The sequence below is a fragment of the Gymnoscopelus microlampas genome (assembly GCF_963454915.1).
Source record: "Gymnoscopelus microlampas genome assembly, chromosome: 7".
Classification (NCBI taxonomy): domain Eukaryota; kingdom Metazoa; phylum Chordata; class Actinopteri; order Myctophiformes; family Myctophidae; genus Gymnoscopelus; species Gymnoscopelus microlampas.
The window spans coordinates 58,661,420-58,681,645 of NC_139944.1; the positions used below are offsets into that span (position 1 = coordinate 58,661,420).

At 39.7% G+C, this 20,226-nt stretch overlaps 1 protein-coding gene across 1 annotated transcript; it reads right to left on the bottom strand.

Annotated features, from left to right (window-relative positions):
- Positions 1 to 12,733: 12,733 nt before the first annotated feature.
- LOC311048695 (uncharacterized protein) lies at positions 12,734 to 19,331 on the bottom strand (the record flags this gene model as incomplete). The annotated part of the gene is made up of 9 exons (XM_084061957.1): positions 12,734 to 12,753; positions 12,856 to 13,110; positions 14,062 to 14,259; positions 15,941 to 16,120; positions 16,579 to 16,755; positions 16,868 to 17,068; positions 17,581 to 17,682; positions 17,921 to 18,022; positions 19,301 to 19,331. The coding sequence occupies 9 exons, from the start codon at positions 19,329 to 19,331 to the stop codon at positions 12,734 to 12,736; spliced, it is 1,266 nt and encodes a 421-aa protein (XP_083918083.1).
- Positions 19,332 to 20,226: the final 895 nt, after the last annotated feature.

Sequence of the window (20,226 nt, forward strand, 5' to 3'; positions counted from 1 at the left end):
TAGATCTAACCACTGTGTGGGGGTTTGTAGATCTAACCCCGCCATAGATTCATGTGTGTTTATTTATATTCTATATTAAACTTTAGCCTCGGATCAAGGCTGTCAGGGATTTATTCATGTGATCGATTCTGATGTTTGTTTGTAGTTTTAACAGCTGGTAAATCTCCTTAAATGAACACAATAACAACATAAAGTGTTTAAACCTAAAGCCATGGATGTTACCCGTCCATACGGGTCTGTTGTGTTCCGTAATATTACGTAAAGTTTAATAAATAAGTGTTTTAATCTCGTGTGTGTCTGAACGCCGTTCTATTTCCTGATTTACATGGAGTGTAATACCGGCGTTCACCTGATGCAACATCTTCTAGTGTTTTGTACTTCTGTGTTTAAGGCTCGTGCGTCTACATTTATGTATGCATTGTAAATATAAAATGATTATCTTAAAGGCACAGATGTTATCCGTCAATATGGGATGTTAGTGTTCAGTTAATGTTCAGTATAGTTTAATAAATACGTGTTTTAATCCCCTCTGTGAATGAACGTCATTGTATTTCCTGGTTGACATGGGGTGTAATACTGGCGTTCACCTGGTAAAGGCGCCACTTACACCCACTGAAGAATACACAGTGATATTCAGTCACAGACCAGATTAAAACGTTTATTTATTGAATAATACAGAATATTACTGAACACAAAGGGTCCGTACGGTGTGATAACATCTGTGGCTTTGGGATAACACTTTATGTTTATAATTTATACATTTATGGAGATGTTTGAGACTTTAACATGGAATTAACTCCAGTCCAAACACTATTTTTGGGGTGTGTTCAGAATGTCATAGATAGGATAGTAAATTAAACTCTCCAAGATAATCAAAAGCTTAAGACTTAATGCCACTTTTGTTAACCCCTTAAACCCCCAGCATCCCTTTTCTGGGGGGAACTTTCGGCAAAAATCTATCAGCCGATCTACAAGCTCAAGCTTCGCCAAAAAAACCTAGCAGATCTACAGGCTCACAACACGTTGTGAGCTTGTAGATCTGCTATTTTTGGCGAATCGATTTGTGTAGAGTGAAATAAGAAAGACCAAATGCACTCTTTACAGGTCCGTTTTATCAAGTATAGAGCAGGGGTCTTCAACAGGGGGTCCGGGACCCTAGGGCAGTGGTTCTCAAACTTTTTCATGTCAAGGACCCCCAAATTGACACTTATTAGCCCGCGGACCCCCATTTCAAAAGATATGCCAGGGTCCCCCCATAAGAGAAGATTTTTTTTACAGCTCTAGCAGTGATTCTCAACCATTTTAATTTCAAGGACCCCCAGTTTGACATGCATTATGCTACGGACCCCAATTTAATGGCATTTCTATGCCTGGGACCCCAATTTATATTGTAAAATCAATGTTAGATTTAACTCTGAGAGTGTACAAATGGAACCAAATGGACCCGATAAGGGTCCATTTGGTTCCATTTGTACACTCTCAGAGTTACAGACCCATAAGGGTCCATTTGGTTCCTACCCATCATTTAGCTGGGGACCCCCTGGAACCCCCTCAAGTACCCCTGGGGGTCCCCGTACCCCACTTTGAGAACCAATGCCCTAGGGGGTCCTCAGAGTTACTACAGGGGGTCTGCAAAATCTGTGTGTGATATGATTTTTTTTGTACATGAACCACTTGAACCCTAGCATCTCTTTTCTGAAGAGAACTTTTGCCAAAAATAGCCGATCTACAAGCTCACAACGCCTCGCAGCGGCGTTGTGAGCTTGTAGATCTGCTATTTTTGGCAAAGAGGTATAGGTGTAGAGGGAAAAAAGAGCAGACCACGTAAACAGAAAAAGTTGAATCTGAAACAAATTTTTCATACAATATAGAGTATAGGGGTCCCTGCTTCATCTCTCTCTCAGCTAGGGGGTCCTTGGCCTGAAAACATTGAAGACCCCTGGTATAGAGGGTTTACAGGTCTGTTTTATCAAGTATAGAGGGATTACAGGTCTGTTTTATCAAGTATAGAGGGTTTAAGTGGTGCTGGATTTAACGCTCAACTAAAAGCTAATTCATCCTTGTGTATGGTTAGGTTGTGTATGGTTAGGGTTAGTGTAGGGTTGTGTATGGGTTAGGGGTAGTGTATGGTTAGGTTGTGTATGGTTAGGTTTTGTATGGTTAGGTTGTGTATGGGTTAGGGTTAGTGTAGGGTTGTGTATGGTTAGGTTGTGTGTGGGTTAGGGTTAGTGTAGGGTTGTGTATGGGTTAGGGTTAGTGTAGGGTTGTGTATGGTTAGGTTGTGTGTGGGTTAGGGTTAGTGTAGGGTTGTGTATGGTTAGGTTGTGTATGGGTTAGGGTTAGTTTAGGGTTGTGTATGGTTAGGTTGTGTATGGGTTAGGGTTAGTGTAGGGTTGTGTATGGTTAGGTTGTGTATGGGTTAGGGTTAGTGTAGGGTTGTGTATGACGGATACATTAAAATTAAAATCTCTGTGATAACTATTGTGAGCGTTTGTAATGATAACAATGATCGGCCCATCCCTATAGTGACAGGATACAGTATAACGTATTATGAGTTTATGAGTTTATTAGGATGCCATTAGCTGGTGCATAACAACAGCTAATCTTACTGCGGTCCACACCACAAATAACATGAAACATGACATTCAACAGTACATTACAGGACAATATTGTGAGAATAGCCGATCTACAAGCCTCACTTCACTGGCTCAATTTTAGAATTGACTTTTTATTTGCTTGTAAATCTCTTAACGGGCTAGTATAGCTCCGCTGTACCTCGCTGAGCTCCTGGAACCATACACCTTTAGCCAGCGCTCTGAGGTCTTGCCGATCAGTCGTTACTGGTCGTTCCAAAGACTAGCAAAAAGACCAGGGGTGGCCGCGCCTTTGCTTTCTTTTTAACGTTTTTGCTTTTCTTTGTTGCTTTATTGTTAAATAATTTGTACTTTTTCTGTTTCTTGCTCTATAAAGGACTTTGAGCTGCATTTCATGTCATGAAAGGTGCTACAAATAATGTTTATTATATTATTAGATGACGGGAGACGCTGCTGGAAGGCTCAACCCAAGGATGCCCTTAGAGATGTAGATCTGGAGATCTCTCTATCCATGGATGTGTCTGCATGGGGGGGATTCCTCCATTAGAGATGTAGATCTGGAGATCTCTCTATCCATGGATGTGTCTGCATGGGGGGGATTCCTCCACGCTGAGGGGGTTTCCTCTGAAGACGGCTCAAAGTAGGAACCTCTTTAGGACTGTCACCATTATGACCTTTAACTTGACCATTCATTGTCGCTGAAATAATTGTGATTTAACGATGTAATTGCGTCGTACTAACATTTTGAATAAAACTTTGTCAGGCTTTTTTTAGGCTTGGTAAACAAAAGCTGAACTACAAGCTGAAAACGCATCACGTTGTGACGTGCTTTGAGCTTGTAGTTTGGCTATTTACACAATTTTAAAAAGATGTTTGAAAATATATGAGCATTTTTCAACATGGAGACAAATATGACGATTATGACTATTATCCCTAAAAAAGTATTGCGATTAACTCAAATACTGTCTAATTTTTGCTTTTCCTTTGCTGGATGCTGCAGTTTCTTCATGCTGCAGTTTATGTTGGATGCTGCTTGTGGTGAATACTGTTGGTGTTGGATGCTGATGTGTCGTATGTGTGCTGATGTGGTTAAAGATGTTTCTCTTTTTTCAGGTTTGAAGGACGTTGAATCTACCACTATGTTGGTAGTGTAGTGTCTGGTTTCAGGTTGAATCTACCACTATGTTGGTAGTGTAGTGTCTGGTTTCAGGTTGAATCTACCACTATGTTGGTAGTGTAGTGTCTGGTTTCAGGTTGAATCTACCACTATGTTGGTAGTGTAGTGTCTGGTTTCAGGTTGAATCTACCACTATGTTGGTAGTGTAGTGTCTGGTTTCAGGTTGAATCTACCACTATGTTGGTAGTGTAGTGTCTGGTTTCAGGTTGAATCTACCACTATGTTGGTAGTGTAGTGTCTGGTTTCAGGTTGAATCTACCACTATGTTGGTAGTGTAGTGTCTGGTTTCAGGTTGAATCTACCACTATGTTGGTAGTGTAGTGTCTGGTTTCAGGTTGAATCTACCACTATGTTGGTAGTGTAGTGTCTGGTTTCAGGTTGAATCTACCACTATGTTGGTAGTGTAGTGTCTGGTTTCAGGTTGAATCTACCACTATGTTGGTAGTGTAGTGTCTGGTTTCAGGTTGAATCTACCACTATGTTGGTAGTGTAGTGTCTGGTTTCAGGTTGAATCTACCACTATGTTGGTAGTGTAGTGTCTGGTTTCAGGTTGAATCTACCACTATGTTGGTAGTGTAGTGTCTGGTTTCAGGTTGAATCTACCACTATGTTGGTAGTGTAGTGTCTGGTTTCAGGTTGAATCTACCACTATGTTGTAGTGTAGTGTCTGGTTTCAGGTTGAATCTACCACTATGTTGTAGTGTAGTGTCTGGTTTCAGGTTGAATCTACCACTATGTGGTAGTGTAGTGTCTGGTTTCAGGTTGAATCTACCACTATGTTGTAGTGTAGTGTCTGGTTTCAGGTTGAATCTACCACTATGTTGTAGTGTAGTGTCTGGTTTCAGGTTGAATCGACGAGGTAGTTTTGTTTTACAGGTTGTAGTACGACTATATTGGAAGTCTTGTGACTTTTATTGCGCTCGCGCGCGTGCGTGCGTGTGTGCGCCCGTGCGTGAGTGCGTGCGTGCGTGTGAGAGAGAGAGAATTTGCATTCAATATTTTTTAGACATAGGCCTCTGCAAATCCAGGCCTGGACCTGGTCATTTCACTTTTTTTGGGGGGGGGGGGGGGGGGCAGTGTAAATCCAGGCCTGGACCTGCTCATATGAAAGGTCACGTTTTGGAATGTACCAAAATGTATCTTTTTGGGTTAGGGTTAGATTACCTTAGATTAAAACATCACTTGATAAGTTTTTTTTTTTGTATTTTCTCCCTACTCTTGGCCAGTTTTGATTGATTGATTGATTGATACTTGTACTTTATTTAGTAAGACATGAGAACAACAGTACATGGAAGTACAAATTCACAATACAAGGTCTACTAAACTGGAAGACTCATTAAGCACTGAGCTTGTTTCAAATGAGTTCCCCACGCACACAAATCATGATGACATAGAGACAGACAGATATACACACTACTATAGAATGTCATACAATCAGTTTACAGGTTACTGGTATGAAGAGTGAAAAATATGTACAGGAGAAGAAAGAGAAAGAGGGTGGGGTAGGGGGTTAGGTTAGGACATGGGGTAGGTTAAGACTTGGACAGGGGCCATTTTCGAATTGCACCCTCCTGAAGATGTATCTTTAGGGCAGTTTTGAAAGTGAGTAGGGTTTTACACTCCTTTACTCCTTTTGGTAGGGCATTCCACATTTTTGATGAATAGCATGAGAACGAGTTCATTACCTTTGTTGAGCCAAATCTGGGTTGAACATGATTTGTGGAGCTGCATCTGGTGTTATAATCATGGACTTCATTAACATTTTGGAAGTATTTTGACAAATACAGGGGGATCCCAATGTTGTGGTGTATCTTGAAGACCACGACCATAGCAAGTTGCTGTACTCTGTCCTCAATCCTAAGCCATCCAATCCTAGCAAAATGAGCATGGGTTAGATGGGTTTTGTGATTGAGGCCAAGAAGTAGCCTTACAAGTTTGTTTTGGGATGTTTGGAGCCTTGTTTTTAAGGCCTTGGAGGTGTTGTGATACCATGAAGTGCATGCATAATCATAATAACCTTGTATGAGGGCCCCTGCAAGAATCTTCAGAGTATTCTTACTAACTATACGATCAATCCTACACAAAAAGCGTGTTCTTTGGTTGACTTTTTTGATCACTATTTCTGCGTTTTTGTTACCGGAGAGGTTTGCCTCCAAGATGGAACCCAGGTAGGTAATTTCCTCCTTTCTTGTGATAACATCATCACCCACTTTGATCGTGAAACTCTCTTTTCTAAGGTTAGCCTTGCTAAGGTTAGGACTGGACCCAAAGAGGATGGATTCAGTTTTACCCAGGTGTAATGATAGTTTGTTGTCGGAGAGCCAGATGCAGATCTGGTTGAGTTCAGAGCTGAGAGTTTTCTCAACCAGTAGATTCAACAACACAAGTTTGGCACTGATCACATCACCAATGACATCTCAGCATTATCCATTCCTCATTTTGAAATCATCTGTCATTCATTCTTTCATGTTCCCATAGGGCTATCACAATTTAATCATGGTTTTTGCAAAGGGAATTTAGAATTCTGGTCCATAGAAGTTCAAGGGTTTTTCTTGTTTACTATTCATCACAATATTTCATTTTTAAATAGCATGTAGGCTAGGTTAGGACAGTTAATGGAAAAAATATTGGCTACTTGTATTTAACCTTTTTTGATGAAGTAAATCATGGTGATACAAAGAAAACATTTTACAAAATGGATTACATTTTTATTAAATTGAGAAATCATTTAAAACATATTTCAAAGTGCCCTTTCCTTTATCAAAGTGCAATTTAAATTGATTAGACTCACACGGGAAAAACAAAAACCTGTTGCCCTTAATCCTGTTAAGAATATCATGTCCAACATGTTTCTTTGGCTCTTTAAAAATAGCAGATATACAAGCTCTGGTAGATTTAGCAAATCTTTGGAAAAAAATGTTCAAATAAAAAAATGTACAAATACTTACTTCTGGGGGTCCCAGCGGCCAAATACATTGTTGGGTGGTTGGCTTAACATGGAAATGTTTAAGCATCACTGATATAGCAACACAAGTTTTTCTGAAAAACGTTTGGATTTAGAAGACATTTTTAGAATTGGACTCAGGTCTTAGTGACACAGCAGCAGAGCAGGCTTGACCTCCTCAGCTTGTATAATACATTTTATTAGACCAGGCAGGACTACAGGTAGGACCAGGCAGGACTACAGGGAGGCAGTGATTGAAGAAGTACCCACTTTTCTTTAGTTTTACTTAAAGACGGGGTGCCGTGATTTTCAGTGACCCCCCCCCCAAAAAAAAACCATATAATAATCATCAGATATTATGGTTATACTAGGAGGAAGATTCTTTAAAAAAAAGTGTACAGAAATTGTTAAATTATGTTTTTATGTGGACACACCTCCAGTTCATTAAGTATACCTGGTTCTCACCTTAGCACCTCCTCCACCACCTTAGCACCACCCACCTGCCCTAGTCCATCCTCCTCCTCATGCCCACACCTGTTGTGTTATGATAATGAGGGGGAGGGTAGGTTTTTACTATGTCACTAAAGCGCTGTTTTTCTATTGGCACGTTTGACCCTCAAGGTTTCAGCCTCCAGGTAGAAACTCAAAATAGTCTGAGAAGACATAAAACACCATAAAAACACCACCAAGGGGCTTAATGAAGTTCTATCAACCTCATAGACACATGAAAAACAGAAAAAGTGCAAAACCATATATAACCCTATATAGAGCACATTTAAAACAACAGTGTTGAACCAAAGTGCTGTTACACTCAGTAACGAAATACTAAAATAAACAAGAGCAGAAATAACACACAATAAACAGGACAACATTAGACACGATGCCTGGAGGAAGCAGCAGCTTCTCAATCTGAATGTTCAAACGCCAAGGAGAACAAGTGAGTTTTGAAACGTGATTTAAACACAGGCAGGGTTTGAGACACTCTAACATGGGGTGGAAGCTCCTTCCACAGTGTGGGCGCTATGAAGGAAAATGATCTACAGTATCTCCCCGGGTCTTCAGCTCTGTTGCTGGGACCTTAAGGAGTGACTGGTCAGACAGTAGACCTTAAAGGAGTGACTGGTCAGTAGACCTCAAGACCCTTGTAGAGTTATTGAGAGGTAGAAGCTCTGATATGTATAATGGTGCCAACCCATTTAAAGACCTAAAGATAAACATTAAAGTCTTAAACTGAATCCTGTAACGAACAGGGAGCCAGTGTAGGGAGGCAAGCATCGGGGAGATGTGATCATATTTCCGTGCCCCTGTTAAGAGGCGAGCGGCAGCGTTTTGGACTAACCGTAGTTGTGACAAGCAGGCTTGGCTAATGCCAACATAAAGTGCATTACAGTAGTCGAGTCGGGTTGAGATAAAAGCATGGATAAGACGTTCAAAATCAGAGAGGGTTACAGCAGACTTGACTTTGGCTAAGAGCCTCTGCTGATAAAATCTGGATTTAACAACAGAGTTAATCTGTTTGTCAAACTTAAAATCACTGTCCTGTTTGACACCAAGCTTAGTGACCACTGGTTTTAGAAATGGCTGCAGGGGGCCCGGATCCAGAGAGGAGGGTCTGAATACCATGACCTCTGTTTTACTTTCATTAAAGTTAAGGACGTTTAGGGCCATCCATTCTTTTATGTCCTTCAGACAGTCCAGCAGTGTGTTCAGGGAGGTGGGGTCATTTGTCTTCAGGGGAACACAGATATCAAGCCAAGTTCAAGCATACTGATGATGCACTGTGAGGTTCTGAAATATGAGATAATTATTCAATTAGCATTATTTTACACCAAACTGTGACTCTTTTGAAGGTCAACTTTAGTTTATTGATTTGCACAACATATATTAATATTCATATGCACAGTATAAAAGCTCTTTCCAAGGAAAGAGAGGTTATAAATGTTCTGTGGTGAGGTAGGAAACCCTAGTATTATGTTACACAATGAGCTGTACGATTTATTAACATGACATTTTTTTTAAAAACTCACTTAGGAGATGAAACAAACCAAGAAAAAAGCAAAAACAAACAAAACAGGTATAAGATTAAACAACGAAACAACCTCTAGTGTTCTGTTGTTCACCTGAAATCCAGTGTAAAAAAAGCTTAGCATCGTTCTGGAATCTTTGAAGACCAAAGACGCCTTAAAGGACGCCTTAACCCTTTACGACCTGAGACCGATTCTACAAAATTTCTTCTAAATCCTGAAAAAAATGTTTCCGTCAGTGGTTCTCAAACCTTTTCATGTCAAGGACCCCCAAAATGATATGTATCTGGCCACGGACCCCCATCTAAAAATATTTTGTTCCAAGGACCCCCAGAAGCAAACCATTTTCAAAACATTACAAAAATAGCAGATCTACCAGCTTGTAGCATGGCACTCTGTGCCGCGCTACAAGCTTGTATATCTGCTATTTTTGAAAATTACACACAGATGCGTTCCCAGTCTTAATGGGTTCAGCAATATGTTCTCCTGGGTGAGCTTTGCAATCTCCTGCCGCGCTGCGCCCAGCTGCTCTTCTAACGGCAGAGAGGGAACTGAACATAGTCGTGTTCAGGACGGGGTGCAGGCTGAACATAGTCGTGTTCAGGACGGGGTGCAGGCTGAACATAGTCGTGTTCAGGACGGGGTGCAGGCTGAACATCCGTCTCTTGACTATAGGAGACAAATCAGAAAACATTAAAGGATCTACACCATGAATTAAAAAAAAATGTAATATTTAATATCATATCGTTTTTGTCCCTCAAACGTTTTTCAAAAGGTTTGAGTCTAAATCAAGCCTCAGATATACTCATTCCAACTAACTTCTCTCTCTGGCTTATGAAGCACTTTCACCTGCAATACCACATTGTCCTGATTTGGCACGTGGCGCTACTGAGCCAGTTTGTATGCATGTTATCTTCTGGTTCTGTGTGGAAAAAGATAAAAATGTTGGAACTGAAAAACGGAGGGATTATACAAAGTAGTAATCGCTTGTGACGTCACTGGCAAGGGAAAATCAGTTTGGCCTGTTTTGAGACCAATTTACATAAAACCCCAGATATGCTGAGTGCTCAAACTGGGGTATTTTTTGGGGGATAGAAGAGAGGTAGGGGAGACCAAAAACACACAAAAAAAGAAGGAAAAGTTAAAATTCATGGTGTAGTCCCTTTAACTCCAAATAATGCAGTGTGAGCATCTGTGGTGAAAAGCAGACTTGAACATGCTAGTATCTGTACGTTTCTTACGCTGCTGGAATGAGATTCTCATTCTCCTTGTCAGCCTCTTGTCTCTCCTCCGTTGTTTCTCCCCCAGCAGGCACCTCCCTGTGTATACACGAATCCACGGAGCTCTGCCCTGTAGGGGGCGCCGCCATTGCTGCGGTGTCAGACTCGATCAGCTGCTGCTGCACGGTGTCAGTCAGCTGCTGTCACTGACTGACTGACTGCTCACGTTACTGTTTTACCTGCTTTTTACTAACTTTTACTAACACTAACTTTACAAAGATGTACAGAAAATGGGGATGAACCTGTGTAGTTTATGTCTGCTCCAACAGCCAAGCAGGTAAAGAGTTAACGTCAACAGACGGACAGAACCACAGCAGAAGCTGACTGAGTCTGACACCGCAGCAATGGCGGCGCCACCTACAGGGCAGCGCTCTGTGGATTTGTGTATATAAACACACCTTCATTAAGGCTCACAGTACTTAAAGGAGTAGTTCACCCAAAACATTACTTATTTTCTATCGATTACACACCCCATGAAGCCTTGAATTCATGGACTTCTTTTAGTTGTTGTCACATTCCTAAGCAGTGCCGGAAGAGCTTTAGGTGCTGAAGCACAGGATACCAACCTTGGGGGGGAACCAAACGGTGTGGTGTGTGTGTGTGTGTGTGTGTGTGTGTGTGTGTGTGTGTGTGTGTGTGTGTGTGTGTGTGTGTGTGTGTGTGTGTGTGTGTGTGTGTGTGTGTGTGTGTGTGTGTGTGTGTGTGTGTGTGTGTGTGTGTGTGTGTGTGTGTGTAAACCAGTGTCAACAGGAAAGGTTTGGTGGAAGGAGTAATGTGGGTCACAGACACAGTCAGGCCGGAATTGTAGTTCCCCTCTGGACAATGGCCAGGAGCTTTTATTCATGAAACAGCATTTAAACAATAAACTTCAAACACACATAATACAAATAATACCCGCCTCCGTAACTTTTCACTGTGCTATATGTACTGTTAACAATATTGTTAATACAGTATTCAATCAATCAATCAATCAATCAATCAAAGACTCTTACACAACACTCAGGTGTCAGGTGTTGGGTAACAAGGAGGCGGGGAAAACAAAACACATAAAGAAATACAAATACAAAAATCCAAAATGGCTACTAGAGATTCACCAAGTCCCCAAAATAATGAAAATGTCTTCAACCATGACAAGAACATACTGTAACCCACCATATTCAGATAATAATAAAAACATGATCAAAATGTAACATTCAAGGTAATCATGATGATCCCATACAGTCCATATATCATAGTAGAAGAGATAAAATAAAGTCCAATCATAAAGTCCATATATCATGGTAGAATAGCTCTAATAGTATTCAGCATTCAGGTCTCTTGGTTCTAGAGTAGTCAAAGTATCCCAAACGGTGTGTCTGTGAGAGCAGGTTGTTATTGTCACCTCGTCTATTAGGATATTATTTTAACCAGCCTCTATACCAATAGAGTTGAGGGTGTAAACTCTGTCATTGTGTTGAGTACAGAGCACAGATTCTGAACTGGGTACTTCATGGTTATTTATGACACTCCTGTGTTTACTGATCTGCTTTTAAAGTCTCTCATTGTTTTAATAATTAAATGTGAGACAAAGTTAAGGTACTAAATAACACAGTAATCAATCTTTGTCACATTAATCTGTCTGTGGAAGTCAAGTGTTGTGAGACACTCAATGTCCAAATGCTTCCATCATACAGTGTGTACAACGTAATACAGTGTGTACAACATAATACAGTGTGTACAACATAATACAGTGTGTACAACATAATACAGTGTGTACAACATAATACAGTGTGTACAACATAATACAGTGTGTACAACATAATACAGTGTGTACCATGGAAGCCCTGAAAAGGTTCAAGGCCCCCCTCTTCCGTTTAGTCTTTGCGTCACATAAATTGGTCGTACTGTAAACTAAATGAATGGAGGCATATCTAGCTTGTTGCTTAAATGACATGAAAATGTCTTCAGAATTGTATCGCAGTCAAACTGTAGTAAGGATGTCGTATCTATTTCAAGAATGTCTTGTTAATTGTTTTAAGGCTTTAAAAAGTTGCTGTTTTCCTTGACATCTCAAAATAAATAATCCATCCTCCCATGGTAACCCATGGGTGTTTTTCTTTGTTTTTGGAGAGTCTGAATCGTCTCATTTTCATTCATCTCAAAAAAAAAAAGTCTCTTAGATTTTTGCTCATGTTCTCTTTGTCGATTATGAAGTTAAATCTACAAGTGTATATTGTTTTTTGAAAAGGAAGACTGACTGCAAAGTAACGTAATAGTAAAGTAAATAACAAATAAAAGTAAAGTAATAGAAGATCATAATAGAGCACCGAAGTCTGACATCACTGCCGCTAGAGGGCGCTATTCCCCTGGGTCACCGATCATTTTCTCCATAGAAATTCCCATCTTAGATCCCGTCATATAAGAACTGTGTTCCACAAATAAATAAATCACCCGGCAATTTTACTCGTATGGATATGAAGCATCAACTGGAGGTGAAAAAGTACTAATTTATCCAAAGAGTAAGACAATAACATAGTATTGTATTCTTCAAATGTTTACCATATTTCTAGATTTGATTATTTAACGTTTGAACCAAATTAATTATATTGTGGATGTGAGAGTGTGAATAGTTCTAACAAGGAGTCAGAAGGTTTAGTTACTGACAGATGGACTCTCTCTCTCCAACATGTCTCCATCGATGCACAGGAGCATTTTCACCTCCGTTTATCCTAAAGTCAACGATGACCTCCTTCGTCTAGAAGCAAAAAGATTAAAAAAGAAAAGAAACGTGTCACACAGAACCCCACAAGACTGAAGAAAAAGCGATTTGAATTAGCTATTAGTTATTGGCTCTTACCCAGGTCTTCAACAAGACACGATTCCTGCTCCTGCAGAGCATCGTAGAATGCTGACATGGCCTTTTTTCCCTTTAGAGATATGATGTCATGCAGCATTCTCACTTTATCCTCCCTGGTCTTTTCTGCCCTGATTTCGTTATACGTCGTATCTTTCAGAATGCCTTTGTCAAGAAGAGCATCGACTACACCCATAACCTCTGTGATGCGTCGAATGAGGTCATTCCTGTTCTTCTTCACAAATGTAGCCTTCTTTTCTGTTAAAATAAAAAGACATACTATTATGTTATTTGAATTCTGCTTTCTGGCCTCACAAAGGTAGAAGTGCCCTACACTTAAAGTTTAATGGCACCGATGACTGAGGGGAGAAAAAAACAGGACAATCATTGTCAATTTCATTTTGTTGTAGTTCTTAGTTTGATGTCAGTATCAAATATAAAGGTCAGAGACAAGTAAAGAGTATATTTATGAAAAAAGTATAAAAAGCATATTTATGATATTTGTTAATTTGATTATGGTAACACACCCAGGGAAGTTGTAATGAAGTCCACTCAGATATATAATCCTTTATTGAACTACTCTTATAGTTATAATAGTCTTATAGTTTATATATCCTTTACTGAACAACGCTTACACATTACATGTAGGAGCATAACATGCTACTTGCTTGCTGCCTGTGGTGGATAAAATTCATATAACAGTCATTGTGGTATTGATTAATTGAATGTATTAGTAAGAGGCAACAATCATCACCTGTTCTTCCCTGTCAAACTCCTCTCCTGACAAAGTCTTTAAGAAACAGTCAACTCATGCAAACCTATTTCAAACGTGCCGACGATGTGTGAGTCAGTTCTAGAATAAAGCCCATGTAAGGAATGTCCATCTGTTGTTTTACCTCTGTGTACCATCCTGCCAGTATAAATGTGTGTAAGACATTGGTGTGGGGAGTGATGGGGGAAGCTCTGGAGGGAGAAACTAGTCTCTCTCTGCTGTGATGAGATCTACAATAAAGCATGGAGTTTGGTTCCTGACGACTGAGTCCTGCATCTTCCTGATCTGTTTAACTTACATAAAGTAACATGTAAAAGCTGCCATTATAGCTTGCTGCCAACTAACTGTCCAATTAATTTAATACATTCTTTCTAAATCACTGGATAAAGAACATCATATAAATGTATACAATATAAAAGTAATCAGTACAATCTCACCAAGACAAGTTTTTTCAGTGGTGACATCATCCCTTCCCTTCTTCATCATCCTCAGCTCTTCATCTTTCTTCTCCAGATCGTCTCTTTGCTTCTGTTCAGCTGTGAGTTTCTCAACTTGGTGGCTTCGCTCCAGCAGGTCCTGGGTCAGTTTCTGTTGCTCTGCTGCCGTCTCTTCGGTGGAGTTCTGCAGTTCTCTCTCTGTTTCAACAACAGATAGAACAAACATAAGTTTAGATGAAACACACATTTTAACTCATTGAGTGCCCAAATTATTTCTGTCTATTTCTGGCCAGTTCGATTTTTTTTATTTTTTTTTAAGTAAAAAAAAAAGTGCTTTGGAAGCAAGATACAGCCTTTTTCAGTTATAAGTTAAACAAGGAGTGGATAGAGCTGCAAATCTTCAGATAATGATATCTTGGGTTCTGAACATTTTTTTTTTTTTTTTTTTTAACACGTGAAACACGTGATTGGCACATTGCACCATAGCGGCAAAACCATAGACTGTAAAAAGAATGGACGATGGGAACGTGACGTCACCAATCGGTTTCTACAGACCGCAAATGAAGCCGATTGTTCAGGAACGTGCGTCCTCCATCTTTAATATATACAGTTGGGCACGCCGGAACTCAAACGCCGGAACTCAAACGCTAGGGCGGCAGTGGCTCAGGGGTAGAGTGGCCGGGTAGTGTGAACTGGAAAACCGCAAGGTTCCCAGTTCGATCCCGGGCTGGGGCGCTCCCCTAGAGTTAGTGTCGAAGTGTCCTTGAGCAAGACACTGAACCCCTAATTGCTCCCGATGAGCAGGTTGGTGCCTTGCATGGTTTCCTCCGCCATCGGTGTATGAATGTGTGTGTGAATGGGTTAATGGCACAATCAATGTAAAGCGCTTCGGATAGAAGCGCTATATAAATGCACCATTTACCATTTATTTACTATTGCTTGAGACCAGACATGTGATCAGGGAACCAGAAAACAACCCCCAAAGAATGCTATTGGTTGGGTAGCTTGTCAATCAAGAGCGGGGCGGGGAATGAATGCTATTGGTTGTGTAGGTTGTCAATCAAATCATCCCGCCCCTCCTGGAGCATAGCCTACTTTATCGTCAATTTTAGAATAAATGGGACCATAATTTAGCAAAACGCATATCATGATGATTGAAAGCAGACTTTAAACTAGCAACTGGAAGCACATAGTATTTATGACAATTTGTATTAAGGTAAGAAAATCTAGTCTAAAGTTTGTCCAAAAACTCATCCGCTTTAATGAGAGAATATTCATTCTGACATCTGCAGCCACCTACTGGCCATTTATATGAACTGTCTCTCTTCCGTATTGGCCTCATTGTAAATATCCAAGCCTTGCCCCTTGGGTAAAACACGTGAAACACGTGAATGGTACTCAATGAGTTAACATCCTCAATGAATTATATTTCCACTTCTATATATTTCACATGTATTCACTGTGATATTCCTGTCTTGATGGCCATAGAAATCGTTTACAAATACAGAGTTAAAATGTGCAGGCTCCACTTCACAAAACATAAAACAATGTTTGATGTTCTAATGTTTGTTTCCCAAAAGGCATGTTCACCAATAACATCAGACCACATTGGATGTTGTCCAATCAAAGCGAGACATTTTCACATCCCAGCAAGAGAGAACTGACAGTTTAATACTAATCAATACCATTAAACAAGAGATTAAATTCACACAAAAAACAGGAAAGGAGCAAAGAACGTGAGCATAATTGTCCAATTAATTTAATAATTAATATACTGTAAGTTGTTTACAAGTTAATGTTTATTCTGCTGTTTCTAAATCACTGGATAAAGAACATCATATAAATGTATAAAATATAAAAGTAATCAGTAAAATATCACCAAGACGAGTTTTTTCAGTGATGACATCATCTCTCTCCTTCTTCATCATCCTCAGCTCTTCATCTTTCTTCAACAGTTGATCGTCTCTTTGCTTCTGTTGAGCTGTGAGTTTCTCTACTTCCTGGGTCAGCTTGCGTTGCTCTGCTGCCATCTCTTTGGTGGAGTTCTGCAGTTCTCTCTCTGTTTCAGACAGAACAAACATAAGTTTAGATGAAAGCCTCCACTAACCCGCCATTATCTTGGTTGTTGTTTTTCTCCACGCTGAACGCTGTTTAATAAAAACTGCGACTACTGCAAAATGGACGATCGCCGATTGAAACGGTCTTCTCTGGGCCACTCACACAGCTACCCTGTGTGTCTACAAACAGTTACCTTAAGATCCTTAAGATCAACGCGCGATCTTAACGTATTTAGTGAGGTCTGTGGCGACGTGAAAAAAAACAAAAAAACAACAATAAATCGCTGGCACTGGTGACTACATTATGATATTAAACTTTAATAAAAATTTATTTAATACAAATTTAATAAATAATTAATATAAGTTATTTACAAGTTAATGTTTATTCTGCTGTTTCTAAATAGCTCTGGATAAAGAACATCATATGTATAAAATATAAAAATAATCAGTACAATCTCACCAAGACAAGTTTTTTCAGTGATGACATCATCCCTTCCCTTCTTCATCATCCTCAGTTCTTCATCTTTCTTCTCCATTTGATCTTCTCTTTGCTTCTGTTGAGCTGTGAGTTTCTCTACTTCTTGGGTCAGTTTACGCTGTGCTGCCATCTCTTCGGTGGAGTTCTGCAGTTCTCTCTCTGTTTCAACAACAGATACATAGTTTATGTTTATTCTGCTGTTTCTAAATCACTCTGGCTAAAGAACATCATATAAATGTATAAAATATAAAAGTAATCAGTACTATCTCACCAAGACGAGTTTTTTCAGTGGTGACATCATCCCTCTCCTTCTTCATCATCCTCAGCTCTTCATCTTTCTTCTTCAGTTGATCGTCTCTTTGCTTCTGTTGAGCTGTGAGTTTCTCTACTTGGTGGCTTCGCTCCAGCAGGTCCTGGGTCAGTTTCTGATGCTCTGATGCCATCTCTTTGGTGGAGTTCTGCTGTTCTCTCTCTGTTTCAACAACAGATAGAACAAACAACAAGTTAAGATGAACCACACATTTTAACATCCTCAATGAATTGTATTTCCACTTCTATATATTTCACATGTATTCACTGTAATATTCCTGTCTTGATGGACATAGAAATCCTTTACAACTACAGAGTAAATATTTGCAGGCTCCACTTCACAAAACATAAAACAATGTTTGATGTTCTAATGTTGTTTCCCAAAAGGCATGTTCACCAATAACATCAGACCACACTGGATGTTGTCCAATCAAAGCGAGACATTTTCACATCCCAGCAAGAGAGAACTGAAAGTTTGATACTAATCAATACCATTAAACAAGAGATCATTACATTCACACACAAAAACAGGAAAAGAGTAAAGTCCAATTACTTTAAAAAATAATTAATATAAGTTATTTATAAGTTTATATTTATTCTGCTGTTTCTAAATAGCTCTGGATAAAGAACATCATATAAATGTGTAAAATATAAAAGTAATCAGTATAATCTCACCAAGACGATTTTTTTCAGTGATGACATCATCCTTCACCTTCTTCATCATCCTCAGCTCTTCATCTTTCTTCTCCAGTTGATCGTCTCTTTGCTTCTGTTGAGCTGTGAAATCATCGACTTGTTAATGGAATCATTTAAATGTCACTGTCAGCTCAGCAGCACAGCGTAAACTTGGGTCAATTTACGCTGTGCTGCCATCTCTTCGGTGGAGTTCTGCTGTTCTCTCTCTGTTTCAGCAACAGATACATAGTTTATGTTTATTCTGCTGTTTCTATATCACTCTGCATAAAGAACATCATATAAGTGTATAACATAGAAAAAGTAATCAGTACTATCTCACCAAGACGAGTTTTTTCAGTGGTGACATCATCCCTCTCCTTCTTCATCATCCTCAGCTCTTCATCTTTCTTCTCCAGTTGATTGACTTGTTGCTTCTGTGGAGCTGTGAGATCATTGACTTGTTAATGGAATCATTTGCATGTCACTGTCAGCTCAGATCCTGGCAAAGTTCATTCCCTTGTGCAAATAGCTTAATAGAAATAAAAATGAATACTGTGTATAAAATAACTATAAAATAACCCAGAAACCTAACCTCTAAATGTCTAATCACAATAATCCTATCTTCGTATGGGTTGTATTTCGAGCAATATGTCTGTGTGCTGTTGCAAACAGCCCAGCCTGTGTGCGTGGCTCAAAACAAAGCACAGCGTGGTAAGGCACACTTTCAACACTTGAAGGTATTGTCATCATTTTTGGTTTGTGCCAGTCAAAAGATAAAAGCATTGCTGTCCATTGTAAACTTTATGTGGACAACAACTGCGATGTATTCAACTGACATCTAACGCACCTCTCTCTCTCTCTCTCTCTCCCTCTCCCTCTCTCTCACACACACACACACACACACACACACACACACACACACACACACACACACACACACACACACACACACACCACAGTGCATGCAGTAAAATCCTCAGTGTTCATGTTTTCCAGTAATAGTCTGTGACAAATGCGTACGTGATTTTTAGACCTGTGTAGGCTATAGGTCTGTTTGTGGGGGTGATGTGTCACATACTAGAAACCTATGGGTTCAGGAACATTTGTAGTTCACAGTTACGGCATCAGCTGTTTCATAAACGTTTTGTGTGACAGATCAAAAGATTCAACCAAACGTGTGCAAAAGTCTAGTGGAATATTAATACAGGGTAAACAGAGAAGAAAGAAAAACAAAAATAAGAGCAGAGAGAGATATAAAGTAGAGCAAAAACCGAAAGTAGTTAATAAAAGCAGTTTTAAAAGAGATCAGGAGGAATATTTGAATGTTTTACCTCCTGGTCAAAATAAAAAAAGCCTAGCACTGATGAGTGTGAGCAGATCAGTGAGGTTAAGCTGTATCACAGCATGGGTTTCTGTAACTGGTTCTTCTATGGTGAGGTTGGTCAGACCATATGAATGTCTCTCAACTCAGTGAGCTTTTGGAGAGCGAGAAAATAACTTGAGATCAAATGAACAGTTTTCTCCTGCGATTTCATTGGCCACTGTCTTCCCTCGCTGTCTGACACCTACTCACCCACACAGCTGGATGGCAGCAGGGACACCATTGTCTTTTAAATGTCCATTAGTGTTGCTAACACAACATGTAGACTAATTCACTCACAACTCACAGGAACACTTCATTTGGTTAGAAACAGAAATCATGTAAATAATAATATCTTACCAGACGAGCTGAGCGTCTGGAAAGTTGTCATAGTGTGGTGCTTATTATGTTGATTCCTTTAAGTCCTTGACAAAACAGGTTTGTTCCACTTTGAATGTACTTTGCCTCGTTTATATTAAGTTACAAAACTTGTGAAACTGCATGCTGTCTTTTACCTTATTTTATCAAAATTAACAGCGCAGCTGTGAGGCCAGAATTACCGTCGATCTATATCTATAGGTTATGTATGTGACGTCACTTCATTGTCCCAAAAACAGACCTCTAGAGGCTAAACATACGATATACACCACCGAATATCTTTGGATGATTATCAGTTCGACATCAAACATATGGCAGATGGTCCATGTGGTTACATCTGGAGTTAATAATGGATAAATGAACACTGAGGATTATAGTGTGCAGCGTGCGCCGAGGTACCGCCAGACAGAGATATGAGGTCCTTCAGTCCATTTGGTCACAATTTATCCAACACTTTAGGAATACAAAATGTATAAATTAACGCTGAGGTTTTTAGTGTGCGGTGGCATGCGCTGAGGTGAGAGAGGCGGACAGAGATATGAACAAAGTAACAAAGGTCATATAAGCCAATTTTGTGTGTGTGTGTGTGTGTGTGTGTGTGTGTGTGTGTGTGTGTGTGTGTGTGTGTGTGTGTGTGTGTGTGTGTGTGTGTGTGTGTGTGTGTGTGTGTGTGTGTGTGTGTGGTTCTACAGTTTAAAATATATATATTACCTGCATATGATCAACACTTAGCAGTATGACAGTTTGATGAATTCGCAGTATGAAGTTCAACATAGTTTTCATTTGATCTGTTTGTTTCCTTTAAGACTTACCAAGCAGATGAGCTGATTCCATTCTGGTAGTCTTCTCCTCTTCTGTCTCCCTGCTGAGGTACTGTTCAGCCTGAGCTTTACCTACATAAACAGAGT